This window comes from Cadophora gregata (assembly GCF_030347475.1).
Source record: "Cadophora gregata isolate MNR1 chromosome Unknown scaffold_9, whole genome shotgun sequence".
In the NCBI taxonomy this organism is placed as follows: domain Eukaryota; kingdom Fungi; phylum Ascomycota; class Leotiomycetes; order Helotiales; family Ploettnerulaceae; genus Cadophora; species Cadophora gregata.
The window spans coordinates 2350535-2370010 of NW_026695932.1; the positions used below are offsets into that span (position 1 = coordinate 2350535).

The following is a 19476-nucleotide window of genomic DNA, read 5'->3' on the forward strand; positions in this document are numbered from 1 at the left end:
GGGGGTCGTCTGTGTATCAATCCTCCTTTAGGCTAGCAGTCTCGCTTACAGGCTTCACTTACAGGGCTTTCAGGACGGTGCATACGGAGTAGAAACGCAGTTAAGGGGATAGAAGATTAGATACTTTTGTTGGTCCGCAGACCTATACCATGGAAATATCAGGGGCAATCAAGGGGGACAGGTAATCCCAGTTAGGGGAAGGACCCCCTTCGGAGGCTAGCCGGGGGCTGTTCGAGAAGTGGTATATATTCTGACCCTTAGACACTCTTTACAATACATACTTTTGAACACCTTTAAATTGAACCTTTGATTTTGACGTATATCGATATACACTTGTTATTTGTTTACAGGTACGATACCAACAATCTGTTACTTAGTAGTTGTTAATCAGAATGCCTTCTACTCAGTGTCAAGGTTCAGAGCGAACTGCTAGTGAGCATCTCTCTGCGTTTAGAGATCTGCTGTTATCTGCAACTAGTACCCAGAGGCAATCACTGACTGCGTTTTGGAGGGATGTACGACGTTCGCTTAATGACCAAGATGCTATCATTACGACTCTTCAGCCTCCTCCTTTCCCGCCTTGTACCCCTCCTCGTCCTAGTACAAGCCAGTCTGTGAATATGATTCGGGATACTGTTGCGCAAGCAATAGTTACTGAAGAACAGCAAATGGACGACGCTAGTACTACTATTGAGTCGATTTGCGACCTGAATCCAGGGTTTGCACTTGATTTCTGTCGGCGGCAGATAGGTGCAGTGAGTACAGGACATGAGTTAGGGTGTTGGATGTCAGGGAATGCTACTGCGCACGAAAATGGATACGTCAAATTCAATATGCGTAATACCTATCTACCTAGTAGCCGGGGGAAAGTGGGTTCACAGCCCTTCAGTCATCAGTTAGGTGTTGTTGCAGCTGGATATGGACAGGATCTTCGCCTCACCTCTCGAAAGACTAGTGAACCTGAATATCATGTGTCGCACTTGTGTCATAACACTGCATGTTTCAACCCGGAACATCTTATGATAGAAATAGCAGACCAGAACAAGCTGCGAAATTCATGTAAATACTCGTTTATTATTCGGACAGCAGATGGGACAGTGATTCATCCTTGTACGCATTGGTATTGGGGGCGCCTGCTTCGTTGTATTCTCCCGCGTCGAGATATTCCTTCTGGCTCTGCAGGTCGGTGGATCGACATGACAACAAGAGGACCTGTACTTAGAACTGGCAAAAGCAATCAATGATAGCAACCTTGACCTTGGGTTTATTTTACATGCACAAGTTTTCTGATCCTGCAACGCGATACATAATGTGATGGACTGATCACATGGGCAAGGCTGACGTCGCAAGGCTGCGAGGCTAGAGTCATACGGCGAACCTAGGACTAGCGAACCTAGGACTAGCCTAGCGAATACAATCCTCCCTCTTCCTCAGAAGCCGACTCTCCTACGTCAATCGAACGCAGAAACTGGTTCACTCGCAAAGACCCCTCAGTCGTCTCAGGTATCTCTACCTGCACTTCACTTTCCAGGAACCCTCCCTTCGGACTCGACGTTCGACCCCCAGAACGTATTCAACCCGACTACGATCATTTCTTTGCAAGAGAACAAGAACCCCGCAAGCAACGCCGAATCTACAAATACTGGACTTGTGAGGAAACGCACAAATGGCTTCGACGGATAAATCAAACTCCTCCTAGGTTCTCGCCTCCTGCCCGGACCTCTCCAAAGCCAACTGGGTCGACTGGGAGCGACGTATCAAGGACGCTCTTGTGCAAAAATCCTACCTCTACCGAAAGATCCTCAATTAAACCCTAACAGTATTCCTAGTAGAAGTATAATGTACTTCCTCTGCTGATTAGCGGAGGCAGTAGCTCCCGCCCTACCTTAGTCGCAGGAGAAGTACAGTAGACTTCTCTTACTAATTGTTACGGACGCACTCAGAAGGAGTATCACGTGTGTGTCTTAGCCTTAAGGCTCGGCAGCCTTGCTACACAGAGAAGCTAAGAACTAGGAATGGAATCACGGGACTATATGTCACGTGATAGCATAGAACTTTTAGAGCCATAGGATCTAAGGCTCTTAGAGCTTTAGATCGCAAGACCCGTAGGGATCCTCAGGGAACAAAGGTTTTATATAAGACTAGTATATCTGCTATTAGATAAGAGCTTTATACTTAACTTTAAATAGTATTCTAATACTTAGTAACTATCTTCTTATCTACGTGATACACCTACCTCTTATTTATTAGAGATTATGTCGTGCACCTGACGTACCTGAGGCACTCCCTAAGGCGCTCTAGCTAACTAGAGGCTGCTTATATAACTAGAACTCCTAGAGCTTTCTCTTATAGGAGAGCTCTAGAATACCTTAATAAATTAAGACTTTCATACTACATAAAGCTCCTCCCTATAGTACACGATAGTTAAGAGCTATATTTACTCGTTTAAGCTACTATATAAGTATACTACATAGTACAAGTAGAGTTATAGGTAGTATTAAGAGATACTTATACCGCTACTTAAAGAACTCCTTTAAATACCTCCCTGAACTTCCCGAAATACTCTTAACGCTATTAGTTCTATAGAAAGCCTCTTAGATATATTAACGTACTTTTAAGATAAGTTAATTAAATATAAGGGCGATACTCTTAATTAGAGAAAGTAGTAGCCCTAGTAGTAAACGACCTTCTAGTACTATACTGAACTTAAAGGAATCTGGAGATTTATTAACCTTAACGCTAATAATATTAGAAATATTATCAAGTAATAACTGAATCTCCTAAGTATCGACGATTTTATATAGGAGGAGATAAATAGTCGCTTTAGTAAGTAGATAGTATTGTTAATATAAGCCGACCTAGATTTACTAGTGAAATAGAACACTACTACTGCTAAGGAAAGAGAGAGTATAATAGAACTACCGGCGTTTATAAGTAAGCCCTTGGAAGCTAAGTTTAAAGATATTAAGGTACTCTAGGAAGCTCGAATAAGGGAGTACTCGAATAAGCTAGCTAAATAGATAGCGCTTAATAACTGTATTCAGAACCTCTTTAACTAGGTAAATAGTACTATTAGCTAGTCTATTCTAACTGATGTAATTAATAATAATACGGCCGAGAGCGCCGTAGGACTATAAGCACTAGTCAGGTCTATTAAGTGTAATATAGCACCTTTAGACGCGGTAATACTAACCTCTGTTATTTCGGATTATACTAATACACTTAGCCTACTAATACGTTAAGATAAGAAGTCGCGAATTGAACCTCGTATGTAGTATAAGCTATAGTAAAAGAACTTCCGTCTTACGAGAGCGTATAATATTCCTAATATATAAGAAGTACGTGGTATACGAGCTTTCCTGAATATAGTATTAGTTTAGTTAAAGACTTAGGCCGCTTAAGTACTCGCTGATATTATAAGAGATAACACTCTAAGACATTAGTATAGTATAACACTAGAGGAGTATAGTCTAGTGTTTATAGTGAATATAGAGGAGTATTATTAGAACAGAGGCAAGGGAGCTAATAGTTTCTATGCTATACTGATACTAAGTAGTTGTTCTAATACAGGAGGCTTATAAGACTATTCCGGAAGCTCTCGGAATCGCTCTCGTTTAAATTAAGGAGATAGGAAGACTAACTGCCTCTATAGAATTAGATACTAGCACCTTCTAATTAAGTGCTAGAAGCTCTATTTCACCTATAATAGCTTTTAAGCTAATAGTATAAGATTCCGTCTAAATAATAAGTAAATTAAGAGGATTCGTAAAACTATCTAAGCACCTAAGTATATAGAACTACGCTGAGAGATCTCTAAGGAAGGCTAGACTACTATCTCTATAGCTTAGATTACTAGGAAGAAGCTTAGTAAGGACTAAGAACTATCGTCTTAATAAGCTAAAGGGAAGTACCCCGGAAATGTTAATATAGCTACTATTAATTCAAAGCTCTTAGACCTTAAAGAGATACTTAGAATCTACGCTACGGACTTTATTAATATTCCTTATGTACTCTTAGAGAGTACCTTAGTTAATAACTATAGCGCTTAGCACTTAGTTAATTACGAGAATAAGCTAGTTCTAAGTTCCTTTAAGAGATTAACTAATAATAACTACGTGGAAGCTAGAATATAATAAATTCCAGTAGTTAGTAAAAGGAAATAAGTGTTTAAGAACTTCTTAGCTAAGCTAAATAGTCTAAATACTTAAGACTTATTACTTAATAATATTACTATAATCTGTGATTTCTATATTAATATTATCTTAGAGGCGTTACTAAAAGACGCCGGGCTATAGTACTTAGGGAAAGATACTACTTTATAGTACGGGGAGGTTCAGACGAGCGTAGTTATTAGATAGCTAGTTCAAAAGTTTAACCTGACTTTCTTTAAATATAAGCTTTCAGATACTCTTATCGCTCTTATAACTTAGTGACCTTAATACGCACGCCTATTATAATATACCCGACTCTAAGTCGTAGCTTAAATAGGTAAAGTTTCTAATTATTAAGTTAACTACTTAAAGAGCGTTCTGTAACTCCGTAATTATAGTACTTACGCACTAGCTATTTAAGAGAGAGTACTCTATAGGCGTTACTTAAAGTAGGGAGAGGTGTATAATTCGACGGAGTATCAAGAATCTAGTGTAAAGATTATATTATTATATACGCCGGAAATATTATATTAAGACGGGAGTCAGAGAATAAGGTAGTTAGGCTGTTCTACTGAATCCTCTAAGACTTATTTAACTTTAATATAGGTTATAATAGCACTCGCTAGCTACTTATTATTAAGGACGAGTATAGTAGGAAGCTCTTTAGCTACATGTTACTAAGTAAGTTAGCTAGCCATGTTATACTAGTCTTAAAGAACTTCGAGCGTTAGACTAAGCGTTAATATAAACTATTAGTCTATATTATTCGGTATAATAATAACACCTTAGTTATAGCTATTCGAGGTATATTAAGGTATAAGGAATAGACTACGAGAGAAGGGATAAAGGTAGAGAATCCCTTACTATATATTAAAGAACTTATAGGCGGCGCGGAGCGCGTAGGATAGGAGATTATTACTAAATCTATTAAGATACACGTTTAGGCGAACCTACTAGAGAAGCTTTACCTAGAGGTATATTATATAGTAATCTACCTTTATAATATAAGTCCTCTCGTATACTAAGGGATAAGGAGTCTAAATTAAGTACTCTAGGAATAGTTTCGGAACTATTTTCAGTAGTACGATCTACTAATAGTAAAGAAGCTCTTAACTGACTTAAGACCTAACTAGAGTAGAGTATATATATATAAGGCGCGTATATATCTAGTTATAACTAATAGAGAAGCTAGAAGGAATTATAGAGGTAGCCTTAAGGCGCACGTTAGATACTTAGTTAGTTATATTACTTCTAACTTATATAGGATCTAGGTGCCTTAGCTACGCCGTGTAGTAATCACGTGTAACGTCCGGTTTAATAAGATAACGTTCTATTCCCCTAAGAAAGAGAGGAAGGTTAGCTAACTTACCTCTACTCTAAGAGAGCTTATTAAGGACCTGGAAGAGAACGTTATCGCTCTAGATATAGAGTACGGTATTAATAATATTACTGATGTAGTTGCAGCGGAATATACGGCTAAACTAAGTAAAGCTGTATTTAAAGCTGATATTAGTATTAAGACTACTATACTAGTCACTAAGGAGGTACTAGAACTAATAGATATTACTCTGATAGAGCTTCTACGAAGCTCGGGGGTAGTACTAGAGGTATAAGAGCTAATAGAGGTCGACTTACTAGAGCTCCCTTAGACCTCTGAATTACCCCCTTATAAGAGTTAGACCTTAGGGGTAGAGAGTAATAATATAATCTTTTATAATAATAACTTCGCCGATAGTAGTAGAGATCTAACTCCTTATAAGAGGTTAAGTCGAGGCGCCTCGAGAGATACTAAAGCTATAGAGACTAATTATCTCTTACTTTAGCACCGGAGGGACGCTATAAGTAGTAATAATACCGGTCTAGGTATTAAGGAGGCGTGCTAATAAATATACCCTTAAGTTATATTACCTAGCTAATAGTTATAAGACCTTAAGTAATAGGTCACTAAGCTTCTAGAAGCTCCTCCTAAAGCGATAGGGACTGAGTTTCTATAAGTAGCTAGAAATAGCCGCTAATAGTAGCGGGTAATAAAGTGTAATGAAATCTAAGTAACTTAGGAAGCTTGGAGAGAACGTGAAAAGCTTACTATACGCGGCTATTACTCTATAGTAATAACTCTAAGATAAGATAGCTACTCGCGCTTTTAAGAGTTTATTATAACCTTCTATAGTAAGACTCTAATATGAGCTAATAGCTATAACACTATTATACTTTACGTAGTAGTTTTAAGCGCTATATTAGATATCCGAGTAAAGGTAAGAGCTTCTAACTTATAAAACTAATATTAAGGGAAGCTCCCGAAGCTACTTAAGAACTAAAGAGAGCTAGAGAGTTACCTATATAGTAAGCAGTTTAAGGCTAACGCGGAAAGGGAGATATTAAACTTAGAAGCTCGAGATTATTAGAGACTAATTCCTAGGGAAGATACAGCTACTTTACTAATTCCCTTAAAGTAGGTATTTACTTATAAGGTAGATTCTACAGGATAGCTTAAGCGTTATAAGTCTCGGATTATAATACAAGGTAATATATAAGATAACTTTATAATATTCTTAACTTATATAGCTATACTTATAGCGAGGTCGTTCCGAGTTATAATAGCACTAGCGGCTTAATTTAACTTAGAAGTAAAGCAGTTTAATATAATTAACGCCTTTATTAATATAAAGAGAAATAAGAGAAGCGCCTTAGTCTTATATTTCCCTCCGGAAAGCTAGAAAAGACTAGGAATAGTAATAGAAATTAACTAAGCGCTTTATAGCTTAAGAGACTCACCTATACTTTAGTATAGTGACTTTATAAAGATACTTAATAAGTTAGACTTATCTCTACTCGCGGAGAAGCTATATATCTTTACAAACTAGTATAGGACTATCTTTATAGCGTTTTATATTAATAATATTCAGGTCTTATATTATATTAGATACGCTGAAGAGAGCTAGATAATTATAGACGGACTACACAAGGCGTATAAGCTAATAGTCCTAGGAGACGTGGAATAGTTCTTAGGAGTACAAGTAGTACGAAATAGGGAAAAGAAGATAGTGTCTCTCTTATATAATATCTATATTAAGAAGATAGCTCAGAAGTTTAATATAGTAGATAGGAAGTGCCCTAGTACGCCTCTCCTATACTATGAGCTAGTTAAGAACCTTAGTATAGTAACTTTTAAGTAAATTAAGGAATATTAAGAGAAGGTTAAGTTAGTACTATATATAGCTATTATACTCCGGTTAGATATCGCCTTTATAGCCTCTTAACTGTCATACTTCCTTACTAACTTAAGCGCGCTATACTTAGAGGCGGTTAATTAGATTATATAATATCTGTTTAGCTTAAGATTCCTAGCTATTATCTATAGTTAGAAAGATAGAGAGATATACCTTCTTATTACCTTAGATACGTCTTTTATAGATAATACTAAATCGCGTTATTCCTCCTAAGGATTCCTAATTATACTATTTAGAGAAGCTATTATTTGGAAAGCCTCTTAATAAGATACTATCACTACTTCAACAACCGAGGCAGAGCTTCTTAGTATAGAATAGACTACTAAGGAGGTAATAGTGCTTTAAAGGTTCTTTAAAGAGCTAAGGCTTAATATAGGAGCTCCATAGAATATATTCTATAATAATAAATAGATGATTCAGCTGATAATTAAAGAGAACTAGCGAATCTTAACAAAGCTTCAGCACGTTAATATATAGAATATATAGCTACAACAGGAGTATAAAAAGGGGAGTTTTCAGGTGACGTATCTCCTAATAAATAATATACTAGCTAACAGCTTAACTAAAAACCTACTAAAGCAGAAGTTTAAAGTATTTATCACTCTTTTAAACCTTCAAGACTCTTAAGCTAATATTAAGAAGCTCACTTAAGCTATATAATCTATATAGATACTTTCTTTTATTATATTTCCTTTACTTTATATTTATAGTTCTTAAACGCTATTAGAAAGGAGAGAAGAGGTAGAATTATAGGACCTAATCCTAAGCTACTACTTCAGGGTTATAAAGCTGCACTAAAATAATATAAAGAGTAAAAGACCCGATCCTAAGCTACGACTTCTGGGTTATAAAGCTGCATTAATATACTAGCCTGAACTATAATAATAAAAGAGTAACGTTCCTAAGCTACTACTTAAAGGTTATAAAGCCTATACCGCTTACTAAGGAGGGAAGAGAAGGTTAATTAACTGCTAAGTAGCGCCAGTTATAATATTAACTTCCGCTAAAGTAGAGGCACGTAAGGCTAAATACGCTGTAGGGGTAATAATAGCAGCTCCTATAGAGCCGGAGCTTATTCCTATAGCGCTAAAAATAAGGCAGGGGGGGGGGGGAATAGTAGTCTCTCTGCGGAGAGCAGAGGCAGGGGTAGGAGTAGCGGCTAATATTAATAGTTAGATAATATCTAAAATCTATAAGACTACTATTATAACTTATAGATAGCGGTATAGATCTTATCCTTATCTTTATCCTCGTTCTCCTTAGCTTCTAAGGCCTTTCGAATAGTAGCCCGGCGGACTGTGAGAGCTTATATATATTATAGAGTTAGCCTCGCTTAGTACTTTAATATTAATACCTTAATACTTTATTATTCTAATACTATAATATAAGGAAACACTTACACGTATGCCCTCTAAGAGGGCCCGGGCTACTAAGTAGCCGGCGAAAAGTTCAGTAGCGTAGGCAGGGGTAGTAATATAACCTAATTTATTATTTTTATAATAATAAAAATAGTATAAAGCTATCTCTTTATCGCGATAGGGGTCGCCTGGTGTACCCTGTAAACTACTGCGAATACAGTAGCTGTAAGGTATAGCACGGATAGCCCCTGCTATAGTAGGGCGGCAGGTAGAAGTTAGTGCTAATACTAGTAGTAGTAATAGTAATAGTAGTAGTAATAGAGTAGCGGCGGCAGGGGAGCTGCGGCGGCTACGGGCTTATTTTATAAGTATTAGCGTAGTTCTAACGATTCCTTATAACACTAACTACGTCGGAATCTTTAAATTAATAACTTACGGTCTTCTTCTTTACTACGCGAGTAGTAGCGAGGTTAGAGGCGCGTGAAGCGCGGGTAGCGTAGGAGCTTTTAGCTATATTTACTAATATTACGTCGAAGTTATTATTTAAGAAAAGAGCGTTCCGGGAGACTTACCTAGTTTATATATTTAGAGCTACTAAGCGCTTAAGACCTAACGCCGTTAGTTAGTATCAACTCCTATTATAGTTCAGGTAGTATTGTTTACACTATTTATATCGCTTCGCTTACTATTATAAAGCTAAGCGAGGGGGTATATTATGCACCTGACGCACCTGAGGCACTCCCTAAGGCGCTCTAGCTAACCAGAGGCTACTTATATAACTAGAACTCCTAGAGCTTCCTCTTATAGGGGAGCTCTAGAATACTTTAATAAATCAAGACTTTCACACTATATGAAGCTCCTCCCTACAGTACACGATAGATTAACTATAGCCTTCTGTATTTACAACAAGTAAATACCAGACTATTACACTTTAAGTACCTTCTTATTAAAGGTACTAACTTATAAAGATAATATATCCTCTGTTAAAGGATCATTAAATAATAACCTAGCTTTTACTAAAGTCTTTAACGTAAAGAATATACTCAAGATCACTGCCTTAGATCTTTATAGCAGAGACCGATCTAAACTTAAAGCGTACCTTACGTAAGTTAAGCTTTATATAGGTTTTAATAGTTATCAGTTTACTATAGATACTAATAAAGTCCTTTAGGCTTTATTCTTTCTTTAAAGGTCTGCCTTTAATTAGATCGAGACCTTCCTTTCAGATTATATCTAAAACTAGACTAAGGATAAAAGGGTCTTTATAGTAATAACTAAAGAATTCTAGAGAATCTTCATGACTTTTAAAGGTTTCGAATATAAGATTAATCGCGTTTTTAGCGATATTAATCAGAACTATACTATTAAACAAAATATCTAGAACTTAAAGTAAGTCAGGTTAGTAACTATATATACTGCCGTTTTCTAGTAATTCACTAATCAGATTAGCTGAAATAACGATGCCCTTTAAGTATAGTACTATAAGAAGTTAAAGGACAGAGTAAAGGATAAGATTACAAGATTAGATACACTTACTAGTTTATAAGAACTTATTAAGATAGCTATTAAAATTAATAACTGAAATTACAAGAGGGCACTCAAGAGAAAAAGCTAATACCGCTCTAGAACATATATATACTAAAAAAAAGAGAGTAATAATAAGAAACTATTTTACTTTCAAGAAATAAAACTCGATATAATATTCTAAAAGCCAAGTTATTAAGGAAAGCCACACGGCAGCAGGCTATCTAAGAAAGTTATAAACAAATAGTGAGAAAAGAAGCTATACTTTAAATATAGCCTCCCTAGTTATATAGCCAGCTCTTATTAATAAAAAAGGTCGTAGAAGAATAAGAAGCATACTAATATTATAAGACGGGGCTCTTATAACAAGCTAACACGACAACTTACTATAGTGTATTAATATATAACTACTAATAAGCTTAAGGAAAATCACATTTACACTTAGTTAAGTAACGTTAACAACAGTAAGCGAGATTCTGTAAGTGTTATAGATCCGCTTAAAGGGGACGTTATTAGTATATCTCTTAAAGACTATATGTATTAAAATAATAATAGCTCTAAGCTAGATAACAATATAGAGCTAATATTAAGTAATAGTAAGACAGAAGCCTAAAAGCTAGAATAGACTCTAAAACTAAGGCTACCTTAACTTAAACTCTTAGGACTAAAAGTAGGTGAAATTTGGGAAGTTACCTAATAAGAAGAGAGCTTATATCAGGTTAGCTATAACACTCGCTACTAAACTAACGTAGCTACTAAAGTTACTTACTAAAAACCAAGCCTTATCAGCTTAAGGGGTTTAGGGTTACTTAGGGTTAGGGTTTGAGGTTTGGGTTATATTTGTTTCTAACTACGCTAGCTTGCGACGAGTGTTTTTATCTCTCTCTAATAGTCTTGGGGGGGTTTAGGGTTAGGGTTTGAGGTTTAGGTTATATTTGTTTCTAACTACGCTAGCTTGCGACGAGTGTTTTTATCTCTCTCTAATAGTCTTGAAATACAGAAGGACTATACTAATAATACAGAGGGTAGGGTTTGAGGTTTGGGTTATATTTGTTTCTAACTACGCTAGCTTGCGACGAGTGTTTTTATCTCTCTCTAATAGTCTTGAAATACAGAAGGACTATACTAATAATACAGAGGGTAAGAGCCTGAAGGTGTCAGGGGTACAGAAGGTAGAGTACTAAGACAGAAGGAGATAATACAGGGTAAGTGGAGTGTGTACCAAAGGGTAAGTAAAGTGTGTATCAGAGGGTAGGCGTAGTGTGTACCAAAGGGTAGGTAGAGTGTGTACCAAAGGGTAGGTGTAGTGTGAGTCGCAGGGTAGGTAGAGTCTGTACCATAGGGTAGGCAGAGTATGTACCACAGGGTAGGTAGAGTGTGTACCAAAGGGTAGGTGTAGTGTGAGTCGCAGGGTAGGTAGAGTGTGTACCATAGGGTAGGCAGAGTATGTACCACAGGGTAGGTAGAGTGTGTACCACAGGGTAGGTGTAGTGTGAGTCGCAGGGTAGGTAGAGTGCGTACCATAGGGTAGGTAGAGTGTGTACCAAAGGGTAGGTAGAGTGTGAGTCGCAGGGTCGGTAGAGTGTGTACTATAGGGTAGATAGAGTGTGTATCACAGGGTAGGTGAAGTGTGAGTTACTTAGGGTAGGTGAAGTGTGTGCCGTAGGGTAGGTGTCGTGTGTGCCGTAGGGTAGGTGTAGTGTGTGTTATAGGGTAGGTGTAGTGTGTGCTGTAGGGTAGGTATAGCGTGTGTTATAAGCTACCTACGTGCTAGGATCGAGGTTGCAGCGATTCCTCGAGCCTGAGTTAGGGTGCTAGCGATATACCCGTCTAACCACTTAGCCCTAGAGTGCCCTAATAGGCCCTGTAGGGCCTTATAGGTCTTCGCTGTTTCGGCTTCCATTAGGCCTCCTGCCGAGAAGATCAGGGGGTGAAATACAGGGCCTAAGTCGCTGTATTTAAGCCGTTTAGCGTTTGCTGCCTCTGATAGCGTAGCATAGGCTTCTTCGCGTGCTGAATCCTTGTTGATTGCTACTATTTGAACGTCGTAATAGTGCCTAGAAGTACCTATAAGCACTGAAAAATCCGGTCGTTGGCTGTTTTCTAGGGCTATAGGCGTTCTAGCTGGCGTAGGCTCCGATTCCACTTTAAGGTCTTCCCGGCTAGAAAGGGTAGTAATAAATGCACGGGTAACCTGGTTATGGCGTATAATCCAGCGTCGTTCAGCACCTCTACAGGTGTCTTCGTGGCCTATTTGAGGGTAGGCTCCACAGGCGGTACAGGGCGAAATAGGGGGCTTTACAGGGAGTAAGAGCCTAGTCCGTAGTGCTTCGGTAACTGTAGAATCCGCTAAAAGGTGGTGTTTTTGCGTGGGCAGGGTTCTAAGCCAGTATCGTCCGAGGTAGCTAGCGTTCTCAAGCTTCGATTTTAGCGCTTGTTTTGATAGGGTAGGTAGAATCTTCTCTTCTAGGTCTTGGTTAACACTAGAGAAGACCTCTTGGGCTGTCGGTACAGGGCGTCCAGGGGGTTCCGGGTAGAGATTAGGGCATATAGCCACTAGAATCGATCGAGAGGCTTCCTTAGCTGCCCTATAGAGCCCTGGGGCTAATAAGGCGTGTATAGGGAGCCCTAGGCCTCCCTCTCTCACTGGAAGAGAGAGTAAAGCCTGGCGAATTAGGGTAGTCTTCTCCCCTGGCTCCCTAGCGATTAGGGCTTGTACAGCGTACTTGATTCGTAGGTCTGCTAACCTCCAGAGGTCTAGTAGGTCTTCCGAGTACAATTGGCGCTGTAAGTGTCGTAGGAGTAGGTGTATACTACCCCGTAGGAGTAGGGTAGCGTGTTGTTTAGGGAGGTCTCGTAGGGTATATAGCGCTGTAGCGAGAGTGTCGATTTTCCCCTGGAGGAACGTTCGGCGGTGTGCTACAGGGCCTATAAAGGTCCCTAAGGCCTTAAGTCCAGTGGTTTGTAACTGGGAAATAGGGCTTTCGGTGCTCTTTTGGCGGTTAAGAGCTACTGGAGAGTCCCTGAAGGCTTCTATAACTACAGGGAGTAGTGCTGTAGTTTCAGGGCTAAGGATATAGATATCGTCCAAATAAGCTATAATTGTAGCCTTCGGTAGGGTCTTTTGGAGGTGCTCTAGCAGGGGGCGGATCGCTAGAGAGAATAAGAGGGGGGCAATAGGGTCTCCTTGGCGTACTCCTTCAGCGCTTGCTAGCGTGTGGCCTTCGTTTGTTACTAGCACTGAAGGCTGGTTATAGGCCCATTTAGCGGTCCGATAGAGAGTAGGGGCGTATTTAGCGACTGCAGCTGCTATTGAGGTTCGTCCGATTCGGTTATAAGCGTTGATAAGGTCTAAGGAGGCGATTTGCTGAGTTTTTAGGGTATTTGGGCCGGTAATAGCGTCGTCAAGGAGGAAGATTATAGGCTCTACACCACCTGGGGTGCTAACGCCTAATTGGCAGGGTAGAAGCATAGACGGCTTGAAGGAGCTGATAAGGATCGCTTTTAGGGCTACCTTATAAATAAGGTCCCCTATAGCGATCGGTCGCACACCTCCGTCAGGCTTCTGAAGGCCTATAAGTCGGGAAGCACATAGGAGGTCGACCCCTGGAGCTGTACCCTGTCGAATCATATTCGCTAGGTGTGTAAGCGCTATAGTTACAGGGGAGTTTTCCGAATTTAGCGCTATATCAAGTAGCGGGCGGGTCCAGCCGCTGAGGCCAGGGGCTTTCTCTCTATTAATCGATCGAATAGCCTGTCGTATCGTTTCAGGGGTGATATTTTGCCCCGGGGAGGGGTTAGCGTTACTGAAGGGGTTATTATGCCCTATAGGGTGCTTCGAGTATAGCGTATTTAGCGTCTCTGGAGTGCTAGGAGCTAGAGGCGTAGGGTCGATTAGGGCTCTAGAGGCACGCCCTATATAGCCTTTTTCCAGAAGCTTAGTCGCTCTTTTGGCGGGGGAGTCGTTTGAGGGGGTAGGGGGTTCAGGGGGAGGTCCCTGAGTTTCAGGGATATCCGGTATAGTCGTAGGGTAGGCTTTCAGCGTTTTAGCGAGCTCTTCCTTCTGTAATCCTAGGCCGAGAACCCTGGGAAGCAGTAAAAAGTCCAGTAATTGCTTCTCTCTAGGCTGCCGTAAGAACGCTAAAGCCGCTCGATTAGCGGCCTCTGTAAATAGCGCTGCTTGCCTGGCGTGGAGACGTGTTTCAGGGACCTTAATAGTGCTATATCTCATGAGGGATTGCATATAGGGGTTTCTTAGCGCTGAGCTTATAGCGTTCAAGTGGTCTTTAGCGCTCTCGTCTAGGGGTGTAGGCGCTGAGGAAGCCTGTGGGTGTAGGGGTGTAGGTGCTGAGGTAGCCTGAGGCTGGGGGCAGTGGATCGATTGTTGTAATCCAAAGGGTAGCTCAGATGTGAGGGGGTCGGTAGGGCGTTTTAGTGTTGACGTTCTAGGGCGTTTAGGCGCTGAAGATGCTGTGCCTTGTGTTGATATAGGGCGTTTAGACGCTGTAGGCCCTATAGTACGGCCCTGGAGTGTTGGGTTACAGGGTAGGCTAGGTGTGGAGGTTTCGCAGGGTAGGTGAGTTGTGGTGTTTTTAGAGGGTAGGTGAGTTGTGGTAGTTTTGGAGGGTAGGTGTGTTGTAGGGGTTGTTGGGGGAGAAGAGCTTATTATTATAGGCTCTTTAGCGTGAGAGGGTGCTGAAGCTTGGGGAGCTTTAGGGGGTGGTTCTAGGGGTGAGTAGCTTCGGTTGCTTATAGGGGAGCCTACTCGTGATAGTCGAGGGAAGTAGGGGCTATCAGAGGGTAGGCTAGGTGTGGTAGGCGTCTTATCGGTAGGTGTAGTTGGTATAGGCGTTGAGATAGCGTCTTCAAAGCTAGGGGTAGGGGACGATGGCGCTGTAGAGGCACTATAAAGATCTTCGTCGGACGAGCTGTCTTTGATTATAGGCTCTATAGGCTGCGTAGGGCCTATCTTTTGGCGTGTCGTAGGGCGTTGAGCCCCTGGGGAGGGTGTTCTTGCAGGGCGTTTAGTGGACGGCTTCGGGGGTATATAGCCTGTAGCGACGATTTGGGCGTATGTAGGTGACGTAGAGCCTGTAGGCGTGGGGGGTCGAGAGCCTGGGAGGGAGTCTGGTTCAGGGCCTGTAGGGCCGTCGTACGCTGGGAGTATAGCGTCTACTTCCCCTGGAATCGAGTACCAAATACCCCGTGGGGTCTGAATCCTTCGGGTGCCTGTAGGGAGGTCGGGGCCTAGAGCCGTCGGGTACTTGGAGCCTGTAGGTACTGACGGTACAGGGGTCTTAGAGCCTGTAGGTGCTGAAGGTGCGGGGTACTTGGAGCCTGAAGGCGTAGGGTGCTTAGAGCCTGTAGGTGTTGAAGGTGCGGGGTACTTGGAGCCTGGAGCCGTAGGGTGCTTGGAGCCTGCAGGTGCTGAAGGTGCGGGGTACTTGGAGCCTGGAGCCGTAGGGTGCTTAGAGCCTGTAGGTGCTGAAGGTGCTGGGGTCTTGGAGCCTGCAGGTGCTGAAGGTGCGGGGTACTTGGAGCCTGGAGCCGTAGGGTGCTTAGAGCCTGTAGGTACTGAAGGTACAGGGGTCTTGGAGCCTGAAGCCGTAGGGTGCTTGGAGCCTGCAGGTGCTGAAGGTGCGGGGTACTTGGAGCCTGAAGCCGTAGGGTGCTTAGAGCCTGTAGGTGCTGAAGGTGCGGGGTACTTGGAGCCTGGAGCCGTAGGGTGCTTGGAGCCTGCAGGTGCTGAAGGTGCGGGGTACTTGGAGCCTGGAGCCGTAGGGTGCTTAGAGCCTGTAGGTGCTGAAGGTGCTGGGGTCTTGGAGCCTGCAGGTGCTGAAGGTGCGGGGTACTTGGAGCCTGGAGCCGTAGGGTGCTTAGAGCCTGTAGGTACTGAAGGTACAGGGGTCTTGGAGCCTGAAGCCGTAGGGTGCTTGGAGCCTGTAGGTGCTGAAGGCTTAGAGCCTAGAGGGGTGGCGGTAACTTGGGCGTAGGTAGGCGATTTAGGGCTATTTGGTGCTGAAGTTACAGGGGACAGAGAGCCTGTAAAGCCTGGGTAGATATCGAATGGGGGGCTTGGTAGGGGTGGAGGGGTACTGAGATTTCGGCTTGTAGGTGCTGGAGGCGACTTATACAGGCCTGTAGCCCCTGGAGCTGTAGGGTATTCAGAGCCTGAAAGGCCTAGAGAGGCTCTGGCCTTAGGGGTAGCGGCTCGAAAGGGTGCTAGTAGCTGAGGGAAATCGATTACAGGGTAGGGGGTGCCTATAGAATCGTCGATTTCAGCGTCTAAGGGTGCTGAGGCAGAGGGGGTAGTATGGATTCGGTGCTGCGTTGATACCCTAGAGCTACCGGTGATTCCGTGGATTTTAGCGCTATGAGTCTTAATCCCGTGGGCTCCTTTACACGCTGTAGCACAGGTAGGGCAGGGAACAAGGCCTATAGGCTGTAATTGAAGCTCTGTAAAGGAATCAGTAGGGTGTTTTTTACGAATATGATCGAGAATATCGATATATTCATTTTTACACGCGGGGCATTCGAACGGCATAGTAAAAGAGGGGTAGAGGGGTAATTGCGGGGTAAAGTGCGGGGTAAAAATCAGGGGAAATATGAAAACTTAGTGATTTATCAGTAGAATTGCGAGATAACTTATAAAAGTGATGATATCTCGAAAACTAGCCGGTAGAATCGATTTTTAGACGGTGGAAATTGATCCTTAGGTGCTGAAATAGGGGGGTAAGTAACGAATTAACGGTAAAAAATCGGAGAGGGCGACGGTGAGGTAGGCGCTAGTAAGGTAGGCGCCGGTAAGGTAGATAGGAGAGGCCTAGGGTAAGGCTTAGGGCAGGGATAAGGTAAGTATAGGGTCGATAATAGTAAAGTAGTTGAGAGAGTGATAATTCAGAAGGATAAAGTGAGAGAGTAATAAGGTAAGAGAGTAATAGTTTAGAAAGATAAGGTAAGAGAGTGATAATAGTCGAGAGAGTGATAATCGTCGAGAGAGTGATGATAGTTAAGAGAGTGATGATAGTTAAGAGAGTGATGAAGAGTGAATAATCGAAAGGGAATAGCCTTCTATATAACCCTAAGTCTGACCCTAAGCTCGACCCTAAGCTCGGCCCTAAGCTCGACCCGAAGTCCGACCCTAACCCTTAAAATATTAATTTCAAAGTATCAGTTATAAGGTTTAATCTATTGATTTCAAAGTATTAGTTATAAGGTTTAATCTATTGATTTTAAAGCATCGGTTATAAGGTTTAATCTATTGATTTCAAAGTATTAGTTATAAGGTTTATGTTACGAACGCACTCAGAAGGAGTATCACGTGTGTCTTGGCCCTGAGGCTCGGCAGCATTGCTGCACAGAGAAGCCAAGAACTAGGAACGAAATCACGGGACCATGTGTCACGTGATGGCATGGAGCTTTTGGAACCATAGGGTCCAAGGTTCCTGGAGCCTGGGATCATAGGACCCATAGGGATCCAAGGCTAACGAAGGTTCTATATAAGACTGGCACGTCTGCCATTAGATAGGAGCTTCGTGCTCAACTTCAAATAGTATTCTGATACTTAGTAACTGTCTTCCCGTCTACGTGATACACCTACCTCTCGATCATCAGAGATCAACTGCAGCCTTCTGTATTTACAGCGAGTAAATACCGGACCGTTACACTTTGAGCACCTTCTCGTCAGAGGTACCGACTCACGAAGACAACATGTCCTCCGTCAAAGGATCGTCGAACGACCACTCGGCTCCCGCCAAGGCCTTCGACCCAAAGAACATACCCAAGATCGCCGCCCCGGATCTCTACAACGGAGACCGATCCAAGCTCAGAGCATACCTCACGCAGGTTAAGCTCTATACGGGCTTCAACGGTCACCAGTTCGCCACGGAGACTGACAAAGTCCTTTGGGCTTCGTCCTTTCTCCGGGGATCTGCCTTCAACTGGATCGAGACCTTCCTCTCGGACTACATTCAGAACCGAACCAAGGATGGGAGAGTCTCCACGGCAATGACCAAGGAATCCCAGAAGATCTTTATGACCTTCGAAGGTTTCGAGCATAGGATCAACCGCGTCTTCGGCGACATTGATCAGAACCGTACCGCCGAACGGAACATCCAGAACCTAAAGCAGGTCGGGTCAGCGACCACGTATACTGCCGCCTTCCAGCAATTCGCGAATCAGACCAGCTGGAATGACGACGCCCTTCGGGCACAGTACTACAAAGGGTTGAAAGACGGAGTGAAAGATGAGATAGCAAGATCGGACGCGCCTACCGACTTGCAAGAACTCATCGAAATGGCTGTCAAGATTGACAACCGAAACTACGAGAGGGCACTCGAGAAGAAAGGCCAATACCGCTCCGGAACGCACATGCACCAAGGAAGAGGGGGCAATAACAAGAAACCATTCTACCCTCGGGAAATGGAACTCGATGCGACGTTCCGGAAGCCAAGTCATCAAGGAAAGCCGCGCAACGGCGGGCTATCTAAGAAAGTCATGAGCGAGCGACGAGAAAAGAAGCTGTGCTTCGAGTGTGGCCTCCCTGGTCACATGGCCAGCTCTCATCGACAAAAGAAGTCGTGGACAGACAAGAAACATGCCAACGCAATGGGACGTGGCTCTTACAATGAACCAACACGACAACTCGCCGCGACGTATCGACACATGACTACAGACGAGCTCGAGGAGAATCACATCCACACCCAGTTGGGCGATTCTGACGACAGCGAGCGAGATTCCGCGAGCGTCGTGGATCAGCTCGAGCAAACCGTCGTCAGCACGCCCCCTGAGGACTATGTGTATCGAGACAACGACAGCTCTGGGCCAGACGATGACACAGAGTTAATGCCAAGTGACAGCGAGGAAGAAGCCCAGGAGCCAGAGTGGACTCCAGAACCAGGGCCACCTCAACCTGAACTCTCAGGACCAGGAGTGGGTGAAACTTGGGAAGTTACCCAAAGAGAAGAGAGCCTGTATCAGGTTAGCTGTAACACTCGCCACTGGACCAATGTAGCCACCGGGGTTACTTATCAGGAACCAGGCCTTGTCGGCTTGGGGGGTCCACCGTGGGGGGCAAGGTACGAAGTAGTCTACCGGGACTATAAGCGTATCGGATGGAGAATGGCCGGCAGCTGGGAAGGACCGACGACCTTTATGCAGCACTTGCCACTCCAGAATACCGTCATTCTTAACACCAGCGCGCCACCAGGGGTG

General features: G+C 42.7%; 2 protein-coding genes across 2 annotated transcripts; one reads left to right on the forward strand and one right to left on the reverse strand.

The window, feature by feature from the left end:
- The first annotated feature begins 10 nt into the window (after positions 1-10).
- ONS95_015080 (uncharacterized protein) lies at positions 11-1302 on the forward strand. The gene has a single exon (XM_058508767.1). The coding sequence runs from the start codon at positions 393-395 to the stop codon at positions 1242-1244; it is 852 nt and encodes a 283-aa protein (XP_058356378.1). The 5' UTR covers positions 11-392; the 3' UTR covers positions 1245-1302.
- Positions 1303-14855: 13553 nt separating this feature from the next.
- Positions 14856-16807, reverse strand: ONS95_015000 (uncharacterized protein; the record flags this gene model as incomplete). Its single annotated transcript, XM_058508691.1, has 2 exons — positions 14856-14924; positions 15029-16807. The coding sequence occupies 2 exons, from the start codon at positions 16805-16807 to the stop codon at positions 14856-14858; spliced, it is 1848 nt and encodes a 615-aa protein (XP_058356379.1).
- Between the last annotated feature and the right edge of the window lie 2669 nt (positions 16808-19476).